We start from the raw sequence: 15816 nt of genomic DNA on the forward strand, positions 1-15816 counted from the left end.
AAATTATGCATGGTGTAAAAGTTTGCCTAAATAAATAAAATATAAGTATTTTAAAAAATTATAAGTATTATAAACCTTTTTTTATTATATTTTTTTATTTTTTTATTATATGCGTTTTTTAATTTTTTATTATATATAATAATTTTTTTATGTAGGTATTTAATCTTTATTATAAAAATATTAATATTATTATTAAGTTTTATTTTTTTATAGTAAGTTTTTTTAATAAATTTATTATTTTATAAGTTATAAAGGTCTAGTTTTACAGGTATTAAGTAATTATCTTAAAAAAACTTATTAAAAAAAAAAGTTAAAGCCTTGTAGTCTAATTTTTAGTAATTTTATTTATTAAAAATAATTTTTTTTATTAAGCTTAATAATTAAGTTAGTAATTTTTACCTTATTAATAATAGTAAAAAAGCCTTTTATTATAATATTAATACTTAAAGTGTTAAACTTAAAGGCTAGGTAAAAATTTTTTATATAAAATAATATAATTACTAGGGCTAGCCTAGTAGTTATAGTTTATATATTTATAAATAAAAAAAAAAGTAATAAAACCTAGGTAAAGCAAGGGCTTATAACCTAAGAAAAGAAATAATAAGCTATAAAGTAAATAAATTAACTAATTAACTAACTATTTAAGCTAGGTGGCTATAAAACATAAAGATATTTGGGAGCGCCAAGCACCCGGGTCACGTGACCACGGGCAGTGATCCTCGACATGAGCGAGCACACATACTGCTGAATCTATAAGACCCTGGCCCTGCCTAAGGAACTGATCTCCTGCGAGTCTCGAAGAGTCTGCTTGTTTGGCTTTCCTAGAAGGACAGCCATTAGCTTCACAGTGAAAGTATCACCACTGTGATTGAAATTCCATTGGCTGAATCTGCGTGTCGACGTCTCATGACTTCCTGCTCTGAAACCCTAGTCCAAAATCGCAGCTTTTAAGGTTAGGTTTTGAGGTCAACACTCGATCAGCTCGAAATTGATGGAAACGCCGGCCTTTGGTTGGGGTTTTGGTATTTAAGTTGAATTGTTTCCTCACCATTGGTCACCAGTGACTGGGAAATGTTACCAGTGTTTGCTGAGCGCACCTTATCGTGATATGAGCCTGTTTCCGGATGATGAATTGAAATCGCCGTTGCCAGACAATTCCACGCCTAGGGTATCACCGGTTCTCACCAATCACACATATGGAGCTACCTTGGGGGTTGCTCGCCCCAGAGTACCACTTATTGAGGAGCTTTGAGGATGCCAGCCGCGTTGAGGCATGCTTTCCAGCTCGTTCGCCATTGTGTCCATTGAGCTCGTCTTATAAGCCTTGGATGCGCAATCTAGCGGGCTGACCTCCGTCGTCCTGATCTTATTTTAGGTTTCGGAGTTTAGATACCAACTGCACCGTCCTTGGTTGATGAACCCTCCACTATTCTCAAAGCCGGACAAAGCACCGTTAGATCACCTCCCTTAAATACTGGAGGCTGGCCGATCACTATTAATCCCACACAGTCACCTTCCTATTCGGCCAATCGGTCTATAAACGGCACACTCGGTTTATTTGCAGCAGGCTAATAATACACCGAGATAGGCTTCTTATCTCTTTTTATGCCCTCAACCCAGTCATGATCCCCAATCCCAGCTCAAGCATCATGGATGAGAAAGATACACCAACGCAAGCCGCGGCCGTGGCCGTGGTCGAGAGTGCCTCTGGCGCCGACACATTATCCGCCAAATCAGACAGGGCCCTCACCAACAAAATCGACCTCCGCCTCTTGCCAGTGCTCGGTCTTCTTTTCTTCATTTGTTTCCTAGATCGAACTAATATCGCAAATGCGCGAATTGCAGGACTGGAGAAGTCTCTGCATATGCCGTCTACTGGATACAATACTTGCTTGTGGATCTTCTACATCCCATTCGTCCTTGGTGGTGTCCCATGTAATATGGTTATGAGTCTGCGCTGGATGAAACCGAATTTCTGGCTGGGAGGCTTGATGTTTATGCTTGGTACGTTCTCATGATTGATATCTACCGTTGAGCGAAGAACAAGAGCACAAGCTAAGTCAGCGGGCGAAGGCGTCCTTGTCATGTGTGAGGGCCTCGCGCGTAGCTACGAAGGCTTCCTTGCGATACGCTTTTTTATGGGTATTGTCGAGACTGCGCTTCCAATTGGCGCCAACTTCCTGATTGCATCTTACTACCGCAAGAGGGAGCTTGCATTTCGATTGTCCTGTTTCTTTGCATTCGGCCAAATCGGAGCCGCTTTCAGTGGGGTATGTTCTGCTTTTCCTTTCGTTCTTTCTTTCTCTCCTTTACCGGATATGCGCTGACTCAACGTGCTTCACGTAGTTGATGGCCTATGCTATCATGGATATGGATGGAACAGGAGGTTACGAGGGCTGGAGGTGGTAAGTGGAGATATGGACATATGTTGGCGGAGCCCATACTAACCATTTCGTTAGGATCTTTATCCTTGAGGGTGTAATAACCATCGCAGTTAGCGCCGTGGTCCTCATTCTCGTGCCTGGCTTTCCCACCCAAGCCACCTGGCTAAAACCGGAGCACCGAAGCGCGCTCGTATCAAGGCTGGAAAAGGACAGGGAGCTCGAATGCAGCCAGCACGAGCCCACAAGAAGTGACTGGAAAGCCGCCTTTTCCGACCCCAAGATCTGGGTTCTTACCATGCTCTTCTTCAGCGCTGATTTCTCCGCCGGGTCTCTGAGTGCCTTCAACCCTACAATCCTCCGCCAACTCGGCTGGCAAGCACGCCGCGCCCAAGTCATGACAGTCCCCATCTGGATAGTCGGGACGGCAGTGGGCATGGTCGCTTGCCTTGCGGCAGGCAAGCTAGGGAACAGAACTGTGTTCATTCTCCCCGCGATCCTGATCTCCGTTGTCGGATGGGCGCTGCATTACTGTCAAGTCAACCCCCCTTCTGTGCGATACTTTGCACAGTTCGCTATTGCAGTTGGGACGGAGACCCAAATGCCGCTGTATGCAGGTCTTTTGCTCGCGAATTTGCGCGGGAAGGCTTCGCTCTCCATGGGGGCAGCTATCCAGTTCGGACTAGGAAATTGTGCGAACTTTGTGCTCTCGAATGTGTTCATTGATAAGCAGAAGCCGGCTTATCCAGTTGGTTTTGCCACGGGTCTCGGGATTACAATCATCGCGTTTCCTATTATGCTGGGGGTTGTTGTTTGGTTTTTGAAACATAACAGGAAGGTTAGAGATGGTGCTGGAGTGCTCTATGGCAAAGCGGCGTATAAGTATGTACTGTAGACGCACTGCTATAGTTAATGTAAGAGTGATTTTCTGACGCTATATATTTAGAGTTCTGGCAGACAGCTTGCAAACCAGGTCTACACGAATCATTACTTGCTTAATCTCCTCTCAGCGGTTCCTCTCCTTGTTCAAGCCATGCCAAAAGCTTTGACGGTGCTGTTGGCTGCTCATGAACTTCTGTTAAAGTAGGGAGTGAGCACAAAGGGCTCCATGGCTCCGCTGCACCACAATATGAGAATAGCGCCACAATCAAAGGCGCTGTTTACCTCAGGTTTACACTGGACGTCGGACGACGATGCACTGGTCATCTGTGGTGTCAGCGCTGCTGAATTCAAGCAGGCGAGGGCGCTCTGTTCAATACAAAATATAATTTCGGTCAATGGTATGTTGATGGTTTCTCCTGATGGCAACTCAAAGTCATACTCAAGGTTGCACAAATTGCGGTGATCGGGACAGCGAGAATCCAAAATTCGAGCCTGTTTGATGTAGACGTCAAGTATGCAGATGTCGTCTCTGAGGGGAGGCTTTCTCTCACCTTAGTTCAGAATGTCCATCAATTCATATCCAGTGGGAAGGTCAAGGCCCCTTGTTATCTTTATCCCTGGGAAAAGAGTGTCTGCGGAACTGGGAGCACGAATTGAGGGCAAAGAGACTCTCACTCTTTGCTTGGACAGGATTATCCAGAAAGTAACAAGCCATAGAGGCTGTACACAAAGGCACAGCAGCAATTAGCATAATCCCAGGTACCCTTAACCAGTGTTTTCCGTTGTTGTTGCTGTTCTTTTCATCACTGACCCTAGTGATTCCACTGGCTTCCATGCATTATACAACTCGTTTGCTTGAAACGCATGCCACCTCTTCGCAAGGCAGAACTTACCTCTCTTCGGCCCACGATCAGCTCTGAGCCAGCTTCAACTCAACTTCTTTGCGAACAGAAGCAACATCTTATCCATCGTCAGAATAGGAAACTGTCGAGCATATCATACTTGCGCCCACCACAAGTCCACACTCGCTTATCGAATCCTCATCCTCACAATCAAGCTCTATCATCATGGCAGAAACTGCAGACTTCTTCTCTCGTTTCCCGGGCTTCACCCCAAATCCGTCAGCGTCAATCATAGACGAATTCGAGCGCCTAGCGCGCCACAGAGGCTGGAGTCATAATTCTCGGCGGAGAAAACACCACAGTGAATGGATAGACTTCGCCGAAGCCGAATTCGACCGCTGTTTTGGCGCTGAGACGAAGCTTGAGAGCTACCAGAATCTATGCCAGATATTGATCCCTGACGAACCAGCTCCACCAAGTATCACGCAGTGTCGGAAGGTGAGCTTTCTCATCTGTCAAGTGGTTCCGGGAACAGGTTTGCTAACGGGTAAGAGAGAAGGCACTCAAGCGGGTATATGTGAATCTGATCGATTTGATTGACGCCGTGCGCATGGGGACGGAGGTTCCGAGGTTTCGCAATATCAAGGCGTTGAGGGCGAATATCAAGGAGACGGAGAGAGTCTTCCCGAGGATGGCGGCGAAAAAGGGCGTCCTGAAGGAGCTGTTGCGGGAGATTTGGTAGGAATGTTTGGCATCTTATGTGCATGTAATGTCAGTAAAAAGTCACAGACGCACTAGAGAGTGATGACAGGGCATCAAAATATGTTGTTGACAACCTTGCATCAACTGCAAATCCCAAGCCAGGCGTTTGAGTATGGCCGCCAGTAGTACCTACTATGCCGATGTGTCAAGCTTCGCCCCGGAAACTGAAAGATATCATAATTCAAGATCATAGTCATCTTCCAGGAACATGTTCAACGTTCAGCGTTCTCAGTATACATTGTCGCTGCCTTGGTGCCTTACGGTACTCGGCTAACCGCTCACCCACATACAGCAAGTGCCGATTCTCACTGCCGCCAGGTCGCCCTCCACTCCCTCACCCCAGCGGAACAGCACAGCGGAAGCCCTCGGATTTGAAGCGACAGAATACGCGAGATGTTATTGGCAGAAAATGTGTTTCCCCGCGGGGAATCTCCGACTTGCAGTTGGGGCCAGCATTTGCTAGTGGCGCCCAGTTCCACCCTCCATGTCCACGTTACCTCAACTGCTCGCCGGTGGGCAAAAGCGTTCTAGCTCTCTGGGCTAGCTTGGCTTATGAAAAGTTTGCTACAGCGTGGAGGAATCCACGTTGAACAGACGCCTAAAAGGTACTCGCTGTCATGGTAGCGGGTAAGCGATGACACCGATTTCCCCAACTTCTCTTCTCCGCTTTCTTCCATCCCACACAACATCATCGCTTTTATCCGTCTCCGTCATAATTCAATGATATTCGTTATGCATACCTGATCGGAGTATCTAAGGGTAACATTCGCGATCGCAACAGGTTGAACAATCGCCCGACACGTCCGATTTCACTACATAGGTGGCGGGGAGTGCAAGCTCAACACTCCGGGGAAGCAGTTAACCAGCCACCGGCAAAGGATTCATTTCGTCCCGCATGTCGAAGATGGGCATGTGCTCGGAACAGTCAAGCGCACCATTGTATCGACTATGAGTAGCGATATCCGCCAAACCGCCGGGGGAAACGCCAGGTCCAAACGACGATTAACCGATGCCGTTGACGAGGATAGCAGGCAGATCCCCACGGCCGACGATTCGACTTCGAACCCGAAAAGGCAGCGAGTGTCCCGAGCCTGCGACAGTTGTCGCGCAAAAAAGGTTTGTGCAGTACGAAAGCCTTAGTTCTTCATCCAGTTCTAACCTTCAGTCGCTGTCAGGACAAATGCGATGGGGCTCAACCAATATGCTCAACTTGCGCCTCGCTCTCGCGGCCATGTACATACCGAGCCAATCCAAAGAAGCGCGGCCTTCCGACCGGATACATCCGCACGCTGGAATTACTCTGGGGGCTAGTGTTCAATAAAATACAGGGCAGYGAGGAGGTTGTCCGGACATTGTTGAGAGCTGCCAACATTCCCAGCCATTTGGCCACCATGGGGAAGGAGGCAGAAGGGTCTGACACTCTGCTCTCGTCGTGGAAGAACAGCATTGTGTTGAAAGAAATTGAGCGACTCTTGACGTTCCTTGAGCAACCAGATGGAGACCAAGAAAGGAGCGCGCGAGGCGAGATGGAGTCTCCAGCGGACGTTGAAGGAAGCAGTGTCCTTTCGCCGGACACGCTTGAGTGGCAGCTTCCGGATTCGCTTGGGGCTGGTAAGGATAGCCCATTGGCCGTTGGACCATCCCCAGTGAGGCCACCTAGACCAACCCCAACACGTTTCGCCAGAGACTCGAGTACTCAAACTATTCCGATAAATGAATTCGAAGAGCTCACCATAAACGGCTCGTCTCGCAATCAATCCGAGATTACTTCCAGCTCAGCCCAAGAAGTTTACCAACTTCCCCCCAACCCTTGGCCTTTACTCGACATATACTTTTCCTACACACAATGTTGGTTTCCTATACTAGAAAAACATGACATCCTTCGAACAGCTTTTCGGCAGGCTGACGATGATCCATATAATACATCATCTGCCTCTGGAGACAACGCGGCATTGTGGGCGGTCCTTGCACTTGCATCAATTCAACAAACGTCAATATCAGCCACACGCCAATTATCGGACTTACCAGACGACCGGCCAGATCCCAACCAGTTATATGAGAAAGCAAGAAATCTCATTCCGACAGAAAGTGGGACTTATCAGCTTGGGCATGTCCAGGCACTCTTGATCCTGTCATTGATTAGGCTCGGCCAGCAGGACTGGGCAGCCGGTTGGATGCTTGTTGGGCAGGCTGTTAGAATTGCGCAAAGCCTAGGACTAAACGGTTCTCCGAATGCAGCCACCAATATGGAAGAGAAACCCGCCGGGCGGTCCAAACATGTTTTCTTGGGATGCTTTGTGCTAGAAACGCTAGTTGCTGCCCAGACAGGTCAGGTGCCTTCACTGCGCAAGAGTGACTTGACGAGGGTTGGGCTAATCAATGAAGATGGCCTGGAAGAATGGCACCCTTGGGAGGACCAGACTGGACTCCGCCCGATAGAGTCTTCCCGCTCTTTCCAGCGTGGGCCGCTTCATGCGCTCAGCACGTTTAACCGGCTGCTGTCGCTGATGTGCATCCTTAACGAATTTTGCTGTTGGAGGCAAATGCACACAAGCTCTCTATCTCATCTAGAGGCACTTGAGCGGCAGTTGCAGCTCTGGGTATCGGCGCTTCCGAGGAGCTATCGGATTGATTTGCAGACAGTTTCGACTAAGCCGGCATCGCCACACATATTTGGGCTAGAGATGATGTACGAGTCTGTTGCGACCGCCATAAGTCTACAGTTAGCTGTGCACAAAAATGATAGAAACGGGGTGCGACGTGCTTCAGAAGGCTCCAAGCGGCTAATGTCGTTACTACAAGCCTATATGGAGACTTACAGCATTTCAGCTACTTGTCCAACTTTTGGGATGGCTTTGACGTTAGGCCTCCCACATGCTGGCGCAAAGGCAACTGCACCCTGGGCTTTTGAAGCTGACCTTGTTGGGGTCAAACATAAATTACAGTCATTCTCTGCCCACCTCGCGACCGTATGGGTTCAGGATCATAGCCCCCAAGCACGGTCAAGGCCGGCCATGCGGCCAAATAACTCGAATCCGAAGAGCCCGCCAGTCCAGAACATACCCGGAAGCAATCTGCGCGTAACGAGCTTGATCGACGAATCCCGCCCTGTGAATCTTTCGTCTCCAGATTCATACCTCTCACCAACCTGGATGCGGACGTCCAACGACGAGAACGCTGTTTTGTCTCTACCAACGCCTGCATCATCTCTCAACATTGCCTCTGGCCTCGAGGCACCAAATCCTGTAAATCAGCAAATTTCGCATCAACATCGCTCTTCTGTCTCTGGAAGGCCTAATGGCGCCCCGATAGTACCTGATCTAACTAGCCCCTTTTCTGCGACTGGAACGCAGTTTCAACCGACATATAACGACGCTAGTATGAATTTCAATTCATTGCTCGACATTGACAGCGCAGGCTCACTACGGCGGCCGAGGATTGCGCCCGATCTTGATGCTTTGTTTGACGAGTTAGCGTCGCTTGATGGGACAGACAGGTAACCCAGCCTCTCCACAGCTAGTAGTATGAATGACTAACGAGAGTAGGATGGACAATCAACCTGAATTCATGCAGAACCTTGGATTCGTGCCAGAGGCGGGCATCTCGGAGCTATATCCATATACGAGCCATAACGATTCGTTTCTACTTCCGACACAACAGACACTAGCGTCACCGGAGAGCGCCCTACGACGCGAGCCGCCATTAGTGACCGATTCTCTCAATCCCAGATGAAGACATTTGAAATGAACGGAATTCATTTGATACCATAAAACACATGAGCTCATCGCAGGAATATCGTAATGCAGAACATTATTACAGAGCAGCCTTCTTTTCCAGAGGCTTGAAGTTCAGCGCAACATGCTCCACCGCGACTTTGTACCCATACACGCCCAAGCCCACAATGATTCCTGACGCCTTATCGCTGAAGTAGCTGTGATGCCTGAACGGCTCCCGCGCATGCACGTTACTCACATGGAGCTCGATGAAGGGAATATCGACGCCTAACAGCGCATCTCGAATAGCGACGGATGTATGTGTGTATGCGCCAGGGTTGATGACAATCGCGTCGGTGTTTCCGCGGGCAGCGTGAATACGGTCCACGATGGCACCTTCGTGATTTGACTGGAACGTCTGGAGGGTGGCACCGAACGAGGCGGCGTGAGCTTTGGATGATTCTTCGACGTCGGAGAGGGTGGTTGAGCCGTAGATGTGCGGCTCCCGAGTGCCCAGAAGATTGAGGTTGGGGCCGTTGATGAGGAGGATTGATTTGGCCATTGCGCGCGTAACAGTGAATTGTAGATATCTAGGGAATATCGATGGGAGATGAACTGTTATAAGTCAGTCTTTCTGGTCTATCCTAGTATGGGGTTTGCGCGGAGGTCGGTTAAGGGAAAGCCGTGGGAGAACGCTCTGCCGGCTCGGACTTCCCAGTCAACGCGCACAATCAGGGTCGCAGTATGGGGCAATCGAAACTCTCAAGGCCGTGGATGATCTTCAATCTAATTAAAGCGATGCACGTTCCAGAAACTCCATCTAATTACTATCCTCGTGGCCTATCCCCAGAGTTATGCAGGCATAGATCGTAGTATAACTGACTCGGTTATCAGCGGCCTATCTGGACGATCTCCACTCCAAGTCATCATGGACCCCTCTGACTCTTTTCTCCCCTCTCCCTTATCTCTCCTCCTCTCTTCTCTTGACCACTCTTACGACGCAACATGAACACCATAGACTGCCCCATCCCGCAAGCCGAGCTCGACGAGATCTGCGCCTTTGCAATCGACGTCGCCCGTAAAGCAGGCCAGCTCCTGCTTGAGCGCATCTACGAGCGCAACGCTGACCAGGTCTATGCGGAGAAGGAGAATGCGGTAGACTTGGTGACGCAGACTGACGAGGGTATGTCGCTTCCCAATCACGAACAGTTCTTTCGCACTTAGGGCTTGGTGATGGGTTGCGCTAATACGAGCGACGAGCAGACGTCGAGGCCCTCATCAAAACCGCTATCCAAGCCAAATATCCGACCCACAAATTCATCGGCGAGGAGAGCTACGCGAAAGGCCAGAGCAGAGAGTACCTGATCGATGCGCAGCCGACATGGTGCGTCGATCCGCTAGATGGTACGCGTGCCCTTGCCACTCCCAATCCCCTACAACGCAGTCCCTAACCCTAGTCCTACAACTACCGTACAGGAACCGTAAACTTCACCCACGCCTTCCCCATGTTCTGCGTCTCGATCGGCTTCATCGTAAACCACTACCCCGTGATCGGCGTGATCTACGCGCCAATGCTAAACCAGCTTTTTTCGTCATGCCTCAACCGCGGCGCATGGCTGAACGAAACGCAACAGCTCCCTCTCATCCGCAAGCCCTCTATCCCGCCTATGCCGGCGACCGCGCCATCGAAGTGTATTTTTGCGTGCGAGTGGGGGAAGGATCGGCGCGATATCCCGGACGGCAATCTGCAGAGGAAGATTGAGAGTTTTGTGAATCTGGCGTCGGAGCGCGGCTCGAGGGGTGGGAGGGGAGGTATGGTGCATGGGGTTCGGAGTCTGGGGAGCGCGACGATGGATCTTGCGTATACGGCTATGGGGTCTGTGGATATTTGGTGGGAGGGGGGTTGTTGGGAGTGGTGAGTCTCTATTCTTTGTTTTATCGGGGTTCAGGCTTGTAAAGACGTGGCTAACGGATGTCTAGGGATGTTGCGGCCGGCGTTGCGATCTTGCTTGAAGCTGGAGGTTTGGTTACGACGGCGAATCCGCCACAGGATATAGATGGACCGATTGCGCCGGTTAATCTGGGGAGTCGGCTGTACTTGGCTATTCGGTATGTGTCCAGTCTCTTTTCCTACCTGGATATTATCTAACTAAGTTTATTTAGGCCCGCTGGACCTTCAGATACAGAGACAGGACGAGAGACGCAGGAGCGAACAGTTCGAGAAGTCTGGCGTCGCGTCCGCCAGCTAGAATACACTAGACCAACATTACAATCATAGACCATACAGCTCTATACAATGCATTTATTCTAGATCTATATGCTTCATGATTGATTTACAAGTTTGACTTGGACCTCTCCGCAACGGTCTGCGCAACAAACGCCTTGACCTTCTCCACCAATCCAGGCTCCCCAACAATGTCCTTACCCGTCCAGAGCCTCGCCTGCTCAAGACCCTGCCAGATGAGCGCCTCCGAACCAAGAATAACCTTCCACCGCGCATCCTGCGCCATCTGCGCAATCTCCGTCCATGGAAGAGGGTGGTAGCACATCTCCAGGATGACGCCCTGATCCTTCTCATGCGTCTGCCTGTTCAACAGCACACGCAGCGTCTCGCGAGCCCTAACTTCCTCCTCCGTCTGCGGCGGGTAGTTCGGGATTCCACTGACGATAGCAACCGGTGCCTCGAGCGTCGCCGCAACAGCGGGATCTGAAACGGGGATCAACGGAGCCGAGGGGGACGGATTCCGCTGCTTGTCTTCCGCAAGAATAGCCTCGACCTCATTCGCATCTCGGTTCACGATATAGATCTTGCTCACGCCCAGCCACTTTCTCAACACATATACCGCTGTCCGGGCAGTGCCACCACCGCCAACAATAAGCGCGGGCTTTCCCTTAAAGTGCTCCGCGCCATTAGGCGAGCCCTGCAACAGCGCCTCGCGAATGCCAATACAGTCTGTGTTCGTTCCAACGTACCCGGTCTTCCCATCCTCTTCCTTACGCAGGAAAATCGTGTTGCAGGCGCCTGCTTGTCGCGCATCTTCTGTCAGGTCGTCGAGGTGCGGCATGATCGCGACCTTCCAGGGCATTGTGACGGAGGAGCCGACGAACTTAGGGTTTGAGCGGATGGAGGAGAGGAAGGTGGTGATCTCGGGAGACTTTGTGAAGGAGGCGCCATCTGCGGTTGAGAGGGGGATCTGCGTCCAGTTCAGGCCGAGCGCGTTGTAGACTGTTTGGTGGAGGGGCGGCGAGAGCGAGTTGCGCAGTGGGTGGCCGTAGAGGTAGGCGACGCCGTCGCGGTCGGAGGGGATGGTGATGGGCTCCATTGTGTTGTTGATGTGAACTGGAAAGGCAGAGTTGTCCAAAATCTTCTGGACAAGATGGGAGAGGAAAGATGGGGTATTATAATTGACGGCGAGTGTTTAACCGGCGAGGGTGGAGGGGACAGCGGCGGATGAACGCTTTCGCCAGCAGTGTGGGCCGTGGAGAAACAGTCCTGCGTCTCGCTTAATCGGAGTTGGAGGCGTGACCCCGTGGGGATCTCGGCGATTGTCCTCGTTTAATCTGCTTTAGCTCAGGTGGTAAATGCTTTCCCCACAATCCTCGAGCGTCGAGTCATGGCTGGCGAAATCCCTTCGTGGCCTTCGATTCCTTTACCCAGCATGCTCCCCTGCAGGTATATAAGGCTTCTCTCTCTTCTCCCCAGGAGTTCTTTCTTCCGCTTCATCACCACTCCTCCGCTTCTCTATTTTCTAGGATAGGACAGGCACAATGTCCATCCTCGCCTTGGTCGAAGACCGACCGACCCCCCGCGAAGTCTACAACTGGCGCGTCTACCTGCTTGCCGCAGTCGCCTCCTTCACATCATGCATGATCGGCTACGACAGCGCCTTCATCGGCACCACGCTGTCCCTACAATCCTTCAAAGATGAATTCGACTGGGAGAACCTCGACTCCGACCTCGTCAGTGCCAACATCGTCTCCCTGTACCAGGCTGGTGCTTTCTTCGGTGCACTCTTCGCCTACCCTATTGGCCACTTCTGGGGCCGCCGCTGGGGCCTTATGTCCGCTGCCCTGATCTTCTTCCTGGGTGCCGGCATGATGCTTGGTGCTAATGGGGATCGAGGACTGGGACTCATCTATGGCGGACGGGTGCTCGCAGGCATTGGTGTTGGCGCTGGGTCGAACATCTGTCCGATTTATATCGCGGAGATGGCACCCCCTGCAATTCGTGGACGTCTTGTAGGTGTTTACGAGCTTGGTTGGCAGTTGGGTGGTGTCGTTGGCTTCTGGATCAACGTACTTTTTCCCTCATACTATCTATTTGTTCTAGGTTTGCTAATGTGAACAGTATGGCGTGGACGAAACCCTAGCTCCAAGCCACAAACAATGGCTTATCCCCTTCGCCGTGCAGCTAATCCCCGCTGGTCTCCTCATCATTGGCGCGCTCTTTATCCGAGAATCTCCCAGATGGCTCTTCCTCCGCGGCCACCGCGAGAAGGGAATTGAGACTCTGGCCTGGATCCGCAACCTGTCTCCCGACCATATCTACATGCTGGAGGAAGTCAGCATGATCGACCACTCTCTCGAACAACAGCGCGCCAAGGTTGGTCTTGGCTTCTGGAAGCCCTTCAAAGCAGCTTGGACAAACAAGCGTATCCTCTACCGTCTCTTCCTGGGTTCCATGTTGTTCCTCTGGCAGAACGGCTCGGGTATCAACGCAATCAACTACTACAGTCCCACCGTGTTCAGGAGTATCGGCGTGACAGGTGGCAATACTTCTCTCCTGACAACCGGTATCTTTGGCGTCGTCAAGGCCGTTATCACCTTTGTCTGGCTGCTGTACCTGATCGACCACTTTGGAAGACGCAACTTGCTCCTCGTTGGCGCGTTGGGCGGCTCAATCTGCCTGTGGATCGTCGGCGGATACATCAAAATCGCAAAGCCAGAGAATAACCCCGAGGGCACGGAACTCGACAGCGGTGGCATCGCAGCCATTTTCTTCTTCTACCTATGGACAGCCTTCTACACACCATCCTGGAACGGCACGCCGTGGGTCATCAACTCTGTACGTCCATGTCATTCCCATCCCACCCCATTATTCCAGATTCAAGAAACCCCCACTAACAACTCCCTCTAGGAAATGTTCGACCCAACCGTCCGATCCCTCGCCCAAGCCTGCGCCGCCGCCTCAAACTGGCTCTGGAACTTCCTGATCTCCCGCTTCACGCCGCAAATGTTCACGGCGATGGGGTACGGAGTATACTTCTTCTTCGCGTCGCTGATGATCCTCTCGATCGTGTTTGTGTTCTTCCTTATACCCGAGACAAAGGGTGTGCCGCTCGAGAGCATGGAGAGTCTGTTTGACAAGAAGCCCGTTTGGCGGGCGCATGGGCTGCTTCTTAAGGAGTTGCGCGACAATGAGGAGGCGTTTCGGGCGGATATGGAGGCTGAGGGGAAGGGGGGCGTTACGAGGGAGTATGTTGAGGAGGCTTGATTGTAGTCTATGGGTATATATTGGTTGATTTATGATGTATCTACGAGGGTATGACGGGCTTGGATATATTGAACTATGGCCAAATATTGGATAATACCATCTTCACTGACACTTTGCTTCCACGTGGATATCTTATACATATTTTGGCCGCTCATCCATGATTGAGGGATCACTGGCTCCCAATCCCTACCGGCGTTGGTCTCTTTCATACAGGTATAAATGGCACTCCTCTATGACGTTACTGACTCCTTCTCTATTTCTTTAATAGATCTATCCTAATCCTAACATGTTCCTTACAGTGCTGAGTTTGTAGTCAATCGACTTGCACATCGACAGGCCCACTCCCTTCCATACTCTGCCTAACAGCCCTAACAACCCTGAGCGCCCTCACCCCATCCTCAACACTACATCCCACCTCCTCACCCACCTTCTTACCGTGCAAAATATCAACGAAATACTCCCATTGCCTATCAAACGGCCGCTCATCACCTCCCTCAACCGGCATCCTCTGCACACCAAGCTCCTGGTTCCACCCCTTCTCCTTCCCTCCCCCATCGTCAGCAGAAACATGATCATAACTCCACCTTGTCATATCAGGCACACTCAAACTCCCCCTCGTCCCAAAAATCCGATAACAATCACTCGCACTCCCAGAAGAAACAGGCGGGATAGTCGGGTTCTCGCCCGTCCCCGTCTCAAAGTTCAACGGCGACGGCGTTACATCGCAGATGAGGAACGTCCCTACAATCCCAGACTGAAAGCGCAGTGTCACCGCGCAGCCTTCCTCAGCTGTATGCTCTGGATTGTTCTCTTGACGTTGTGGCTTTGTAGGCTCAGCGTACACACGACTTATAGGTCCGAATAGGAATTGCAGAACGTCGATATCATGGATCAGGTTTATCCCTAGCACGCCGCCCTTGTTCTTATCTGCGCGCCAGGAGCCGATTGGGGGCGCGAAGTACAACGGGGGCTTTAGGAGCGTCCAGAGACCGTTGACTGCGATGATGGTGCCAAGGGAGTTCGCGTTCAACAGGGTCTTTGTGGTGCGGACGTAGGGGTTGAAGCGCCGGTGATGGCCGATGAGGATGTTGGGTTTGGCATTCTCGTTGCCATTTTCGTGCTTCTTGAGGGCGGCGAGGAGGCGTTCGGCGGAGTCAAGGTCATCACTAATCGGTTTCTCGAGGAGGATGTTTCGTATGCCGGTTTCTAGCAGTTTGATCGTGACATCGACGTGCGTGTGGTTTGGCGTAGCGACGATTGCCGCATCGGGTCTTGGGTCCTTGGAGTCCAATAACTCCGCAAGAGAAGGGTAACAGGGCACACCAAACGACTCAGCGATCGGGATAGCAGAGGGCGAAGGATCGACGAAGGCGAGCAGCTGGGTTAATGGGTGTCGTTGCACAGACTGCGCATGGCGGGGACCGATGAGGCCGGCGCCGATGATGACGATGCGGAGTTTCTGGCTCCCGACATGTTCGCTGATAGTGGAAGATGAAGTCAAGGTCATTATGCAGGTGGGCAGGGGGTTGAGATTCAGTCTGCATGGTCTCGGAGAATTTGCGGGGTGGCTGCGTTTATGTAGGCTGACCTGCGCGATCTGCGATGGGGTCATCGAGATTAGAATCCGAACGTGGGATCATTTCCAGGGTCTGTGGACACTGGATTGTGGACTTTGAATGTGGATTGCATTTGCGGGGGGATGGAGTGTGCTCGCAAACAGTATGGAGTAGGGGGATGGATGG

The 15816-nt window shown here is 51.0% G+C and overlaps 9 protein-coding genes across 9 annotated transcripts; 6 read left to right on the plus strand and 3 right to left on the minus strand.

Moving 5' to 3' along the window:
- Window positions 1-1649: 1649 nt before the first annotated feature.
- Window positions 1650-3468, plus strand: DSM5745_06543 (uncharacterized protein; the record flags this gene model as incomplete). Its single annotated transcript, XM_026748559.1, has 5 exons — window positions 1650-2004; window positions 2065-2270; window positions 2347-2405; window positions 2460-3263; window positions 3339-3468. 5 exons carry the CDS (start codon window positions 1650-1652, stop codon window positions 3466-3468), a joined length of 1554 nt encoding a protein of 517 aa, XP_026602863.1.
- An 862-nt stretch (window positions 3469-4330) lies between these two features.
- Window positions 4331-4847, plus strand: DSM5745_06544 (uncharacterized protein; the record flags this gene model as incomplete). The annotated part of the gene is made up of 2 exons (XM_026748560.1): window positions 4331-4603; window positions 4665-4847. The coding sequence occupies 2 exons, from the start codon at window positions 4331-4333 to the stop codon at window positions 4845-4847; spliced, it is 456 nt and encodes a 151-aa protein (XP_026602864.1).
- Window positions 4848-5815: 968 nt separating this feature from the next.
- DSM5745_06545 (uncharacterized protein) lies at window positions 5816-6188 on the plus strand (the record flags this gene model as incomplete). Its single annotated transcript, XM_026748561.1, has 2 exons — window positions 5816-5983; window positions 6033-6188. 2 exons carry the CDS (start codon window positions 5816-5818, stop codon window positions 6186-6188), a joined length of 324 nt encoding a protein of 107 aa, XP_026602865.1.
- A 70-nt stretch (window positions 6189-6258) lies between these two features.
- DSM5745_06546 (putative C6 transcription factor QutA) lies at window positions 6259-8599 on the plus strand (the record flags this gene model as incomplete). The annotated part of the gene is made up of 2 exons (XM_026748562.1): window positions 6259-8363; window positions 8413-8599. 2 exons carry the CDS (start codon window positions 6259-6261, stop codon window positions 8597-8599), a joined length of 2292 nt encoding a protein of 763 aa, XP_026602866.1.
- Window positions 8600-8680: 81 nt separating this feature from the next.
- DSM5745_06547 (type II 3-dehydroquinate dehydratase) lies at window positions 8681-9142 on the minus strand (the record flags this gene model as incomplete). The annotated part of the gene is made up of 1 exon (XM_026748563.1): window positions 8681-9142. One exon carries the CDS (start codon window positions 9140-9142, stop codon window positions 8681-8683), a length of 462 nt encoding a protein of 153 aa, XP_026602867.1.
- A 443-nt stretch (window positions 9143-9585) lies between these two features.
- DSM5745_06548 (inositol monophosphatase family protein) lies at window positions 9586-10858 on the plus strand (the record flags this gene model as incomplete). Its single annotated transcript, XM_026748564.1, has 5 exons — window positions 9586-9763; window positions 9844-9984; window positions 10057-10495; window positions 10561-10689; window positions 10744-10858. 5 exons carry the CDS (start codon window positions 9586-9588, stop codon window positions 10856-10858), a joined length of 1002 nt encoding a protein of 333 aa, XP_026602868.1.
- A 55-nt stretch (window positions 10859-10913) lies between these two features.
- On the minus strand, window positions 10914-11903 carry DSM5745_06549 (shikimate dehydrogenase family protein; the record flags this gene model as incomplete). The annotated part of the gene is made up of 1 exon (XM_026748565.1): window positions 10914-11903. The coding sequence occupies one exon, from the start codon at window positions 11901-11903 to the stop codon at window positions 10914-10916; it is 990 nt and encodes a 329-aa protein (XP_026602869.1).
- A 445-nt stretch (window positions 11904-12348) lies between these two features.
- On the plus strand, window positions 12349-14074 carry DSM5745_06550 (sugar porter family MFS transporter; the record flags this gene model as incomplete). The annotated part of the gene is made up of 3 exons (XM_026748566.1): window positions 12349-12876; window positions 12929-13645; window positions 13718-14074. The coding sequence occupies 3 exons, from the start codon at window positions 12349-12351 to the stop codon at window positions 14072-14074; spliced, it is 1602 nt and encodes a 533-aa protein (XP_026602870.1).
- Window positions 14075-14387: 313 nt separating this feature from the next.
- Window positions 14388-15581, minus strand: DSM5745_06551 (Gfo/Idh/MocA family protein; the record flags this gene model as incomplete). The annotated part of the gene is made up of 1 exon (XM_026748567.1): window positions 14388-15581. The coding sequence occupies one exon, from the start codon at window positions 15579-15581 to the stop codon at window positions 14388-14390; it is 1194 nt and encodes a 397-aa protein (XP_026602871.1).
- Between the last annotated feature and the right edge of the window lie 235 nt (window positions 15582-15816).

Source organism: Aspergillus mulundensis (genome assembly GCF_003369625.1).
Source record: "Aspergillus mulundensis strain DSM 5745 chromosome Unknown scaffold_6, whole genome shotgun sequence".
Classification (NCBI taxonomy): Eukaryota; Fungi; Ascomycota; class Eurotiomycetes; order Eurotiales; family Aspergillaceae; genus Aspergillus; species Aspergillus mulundensis.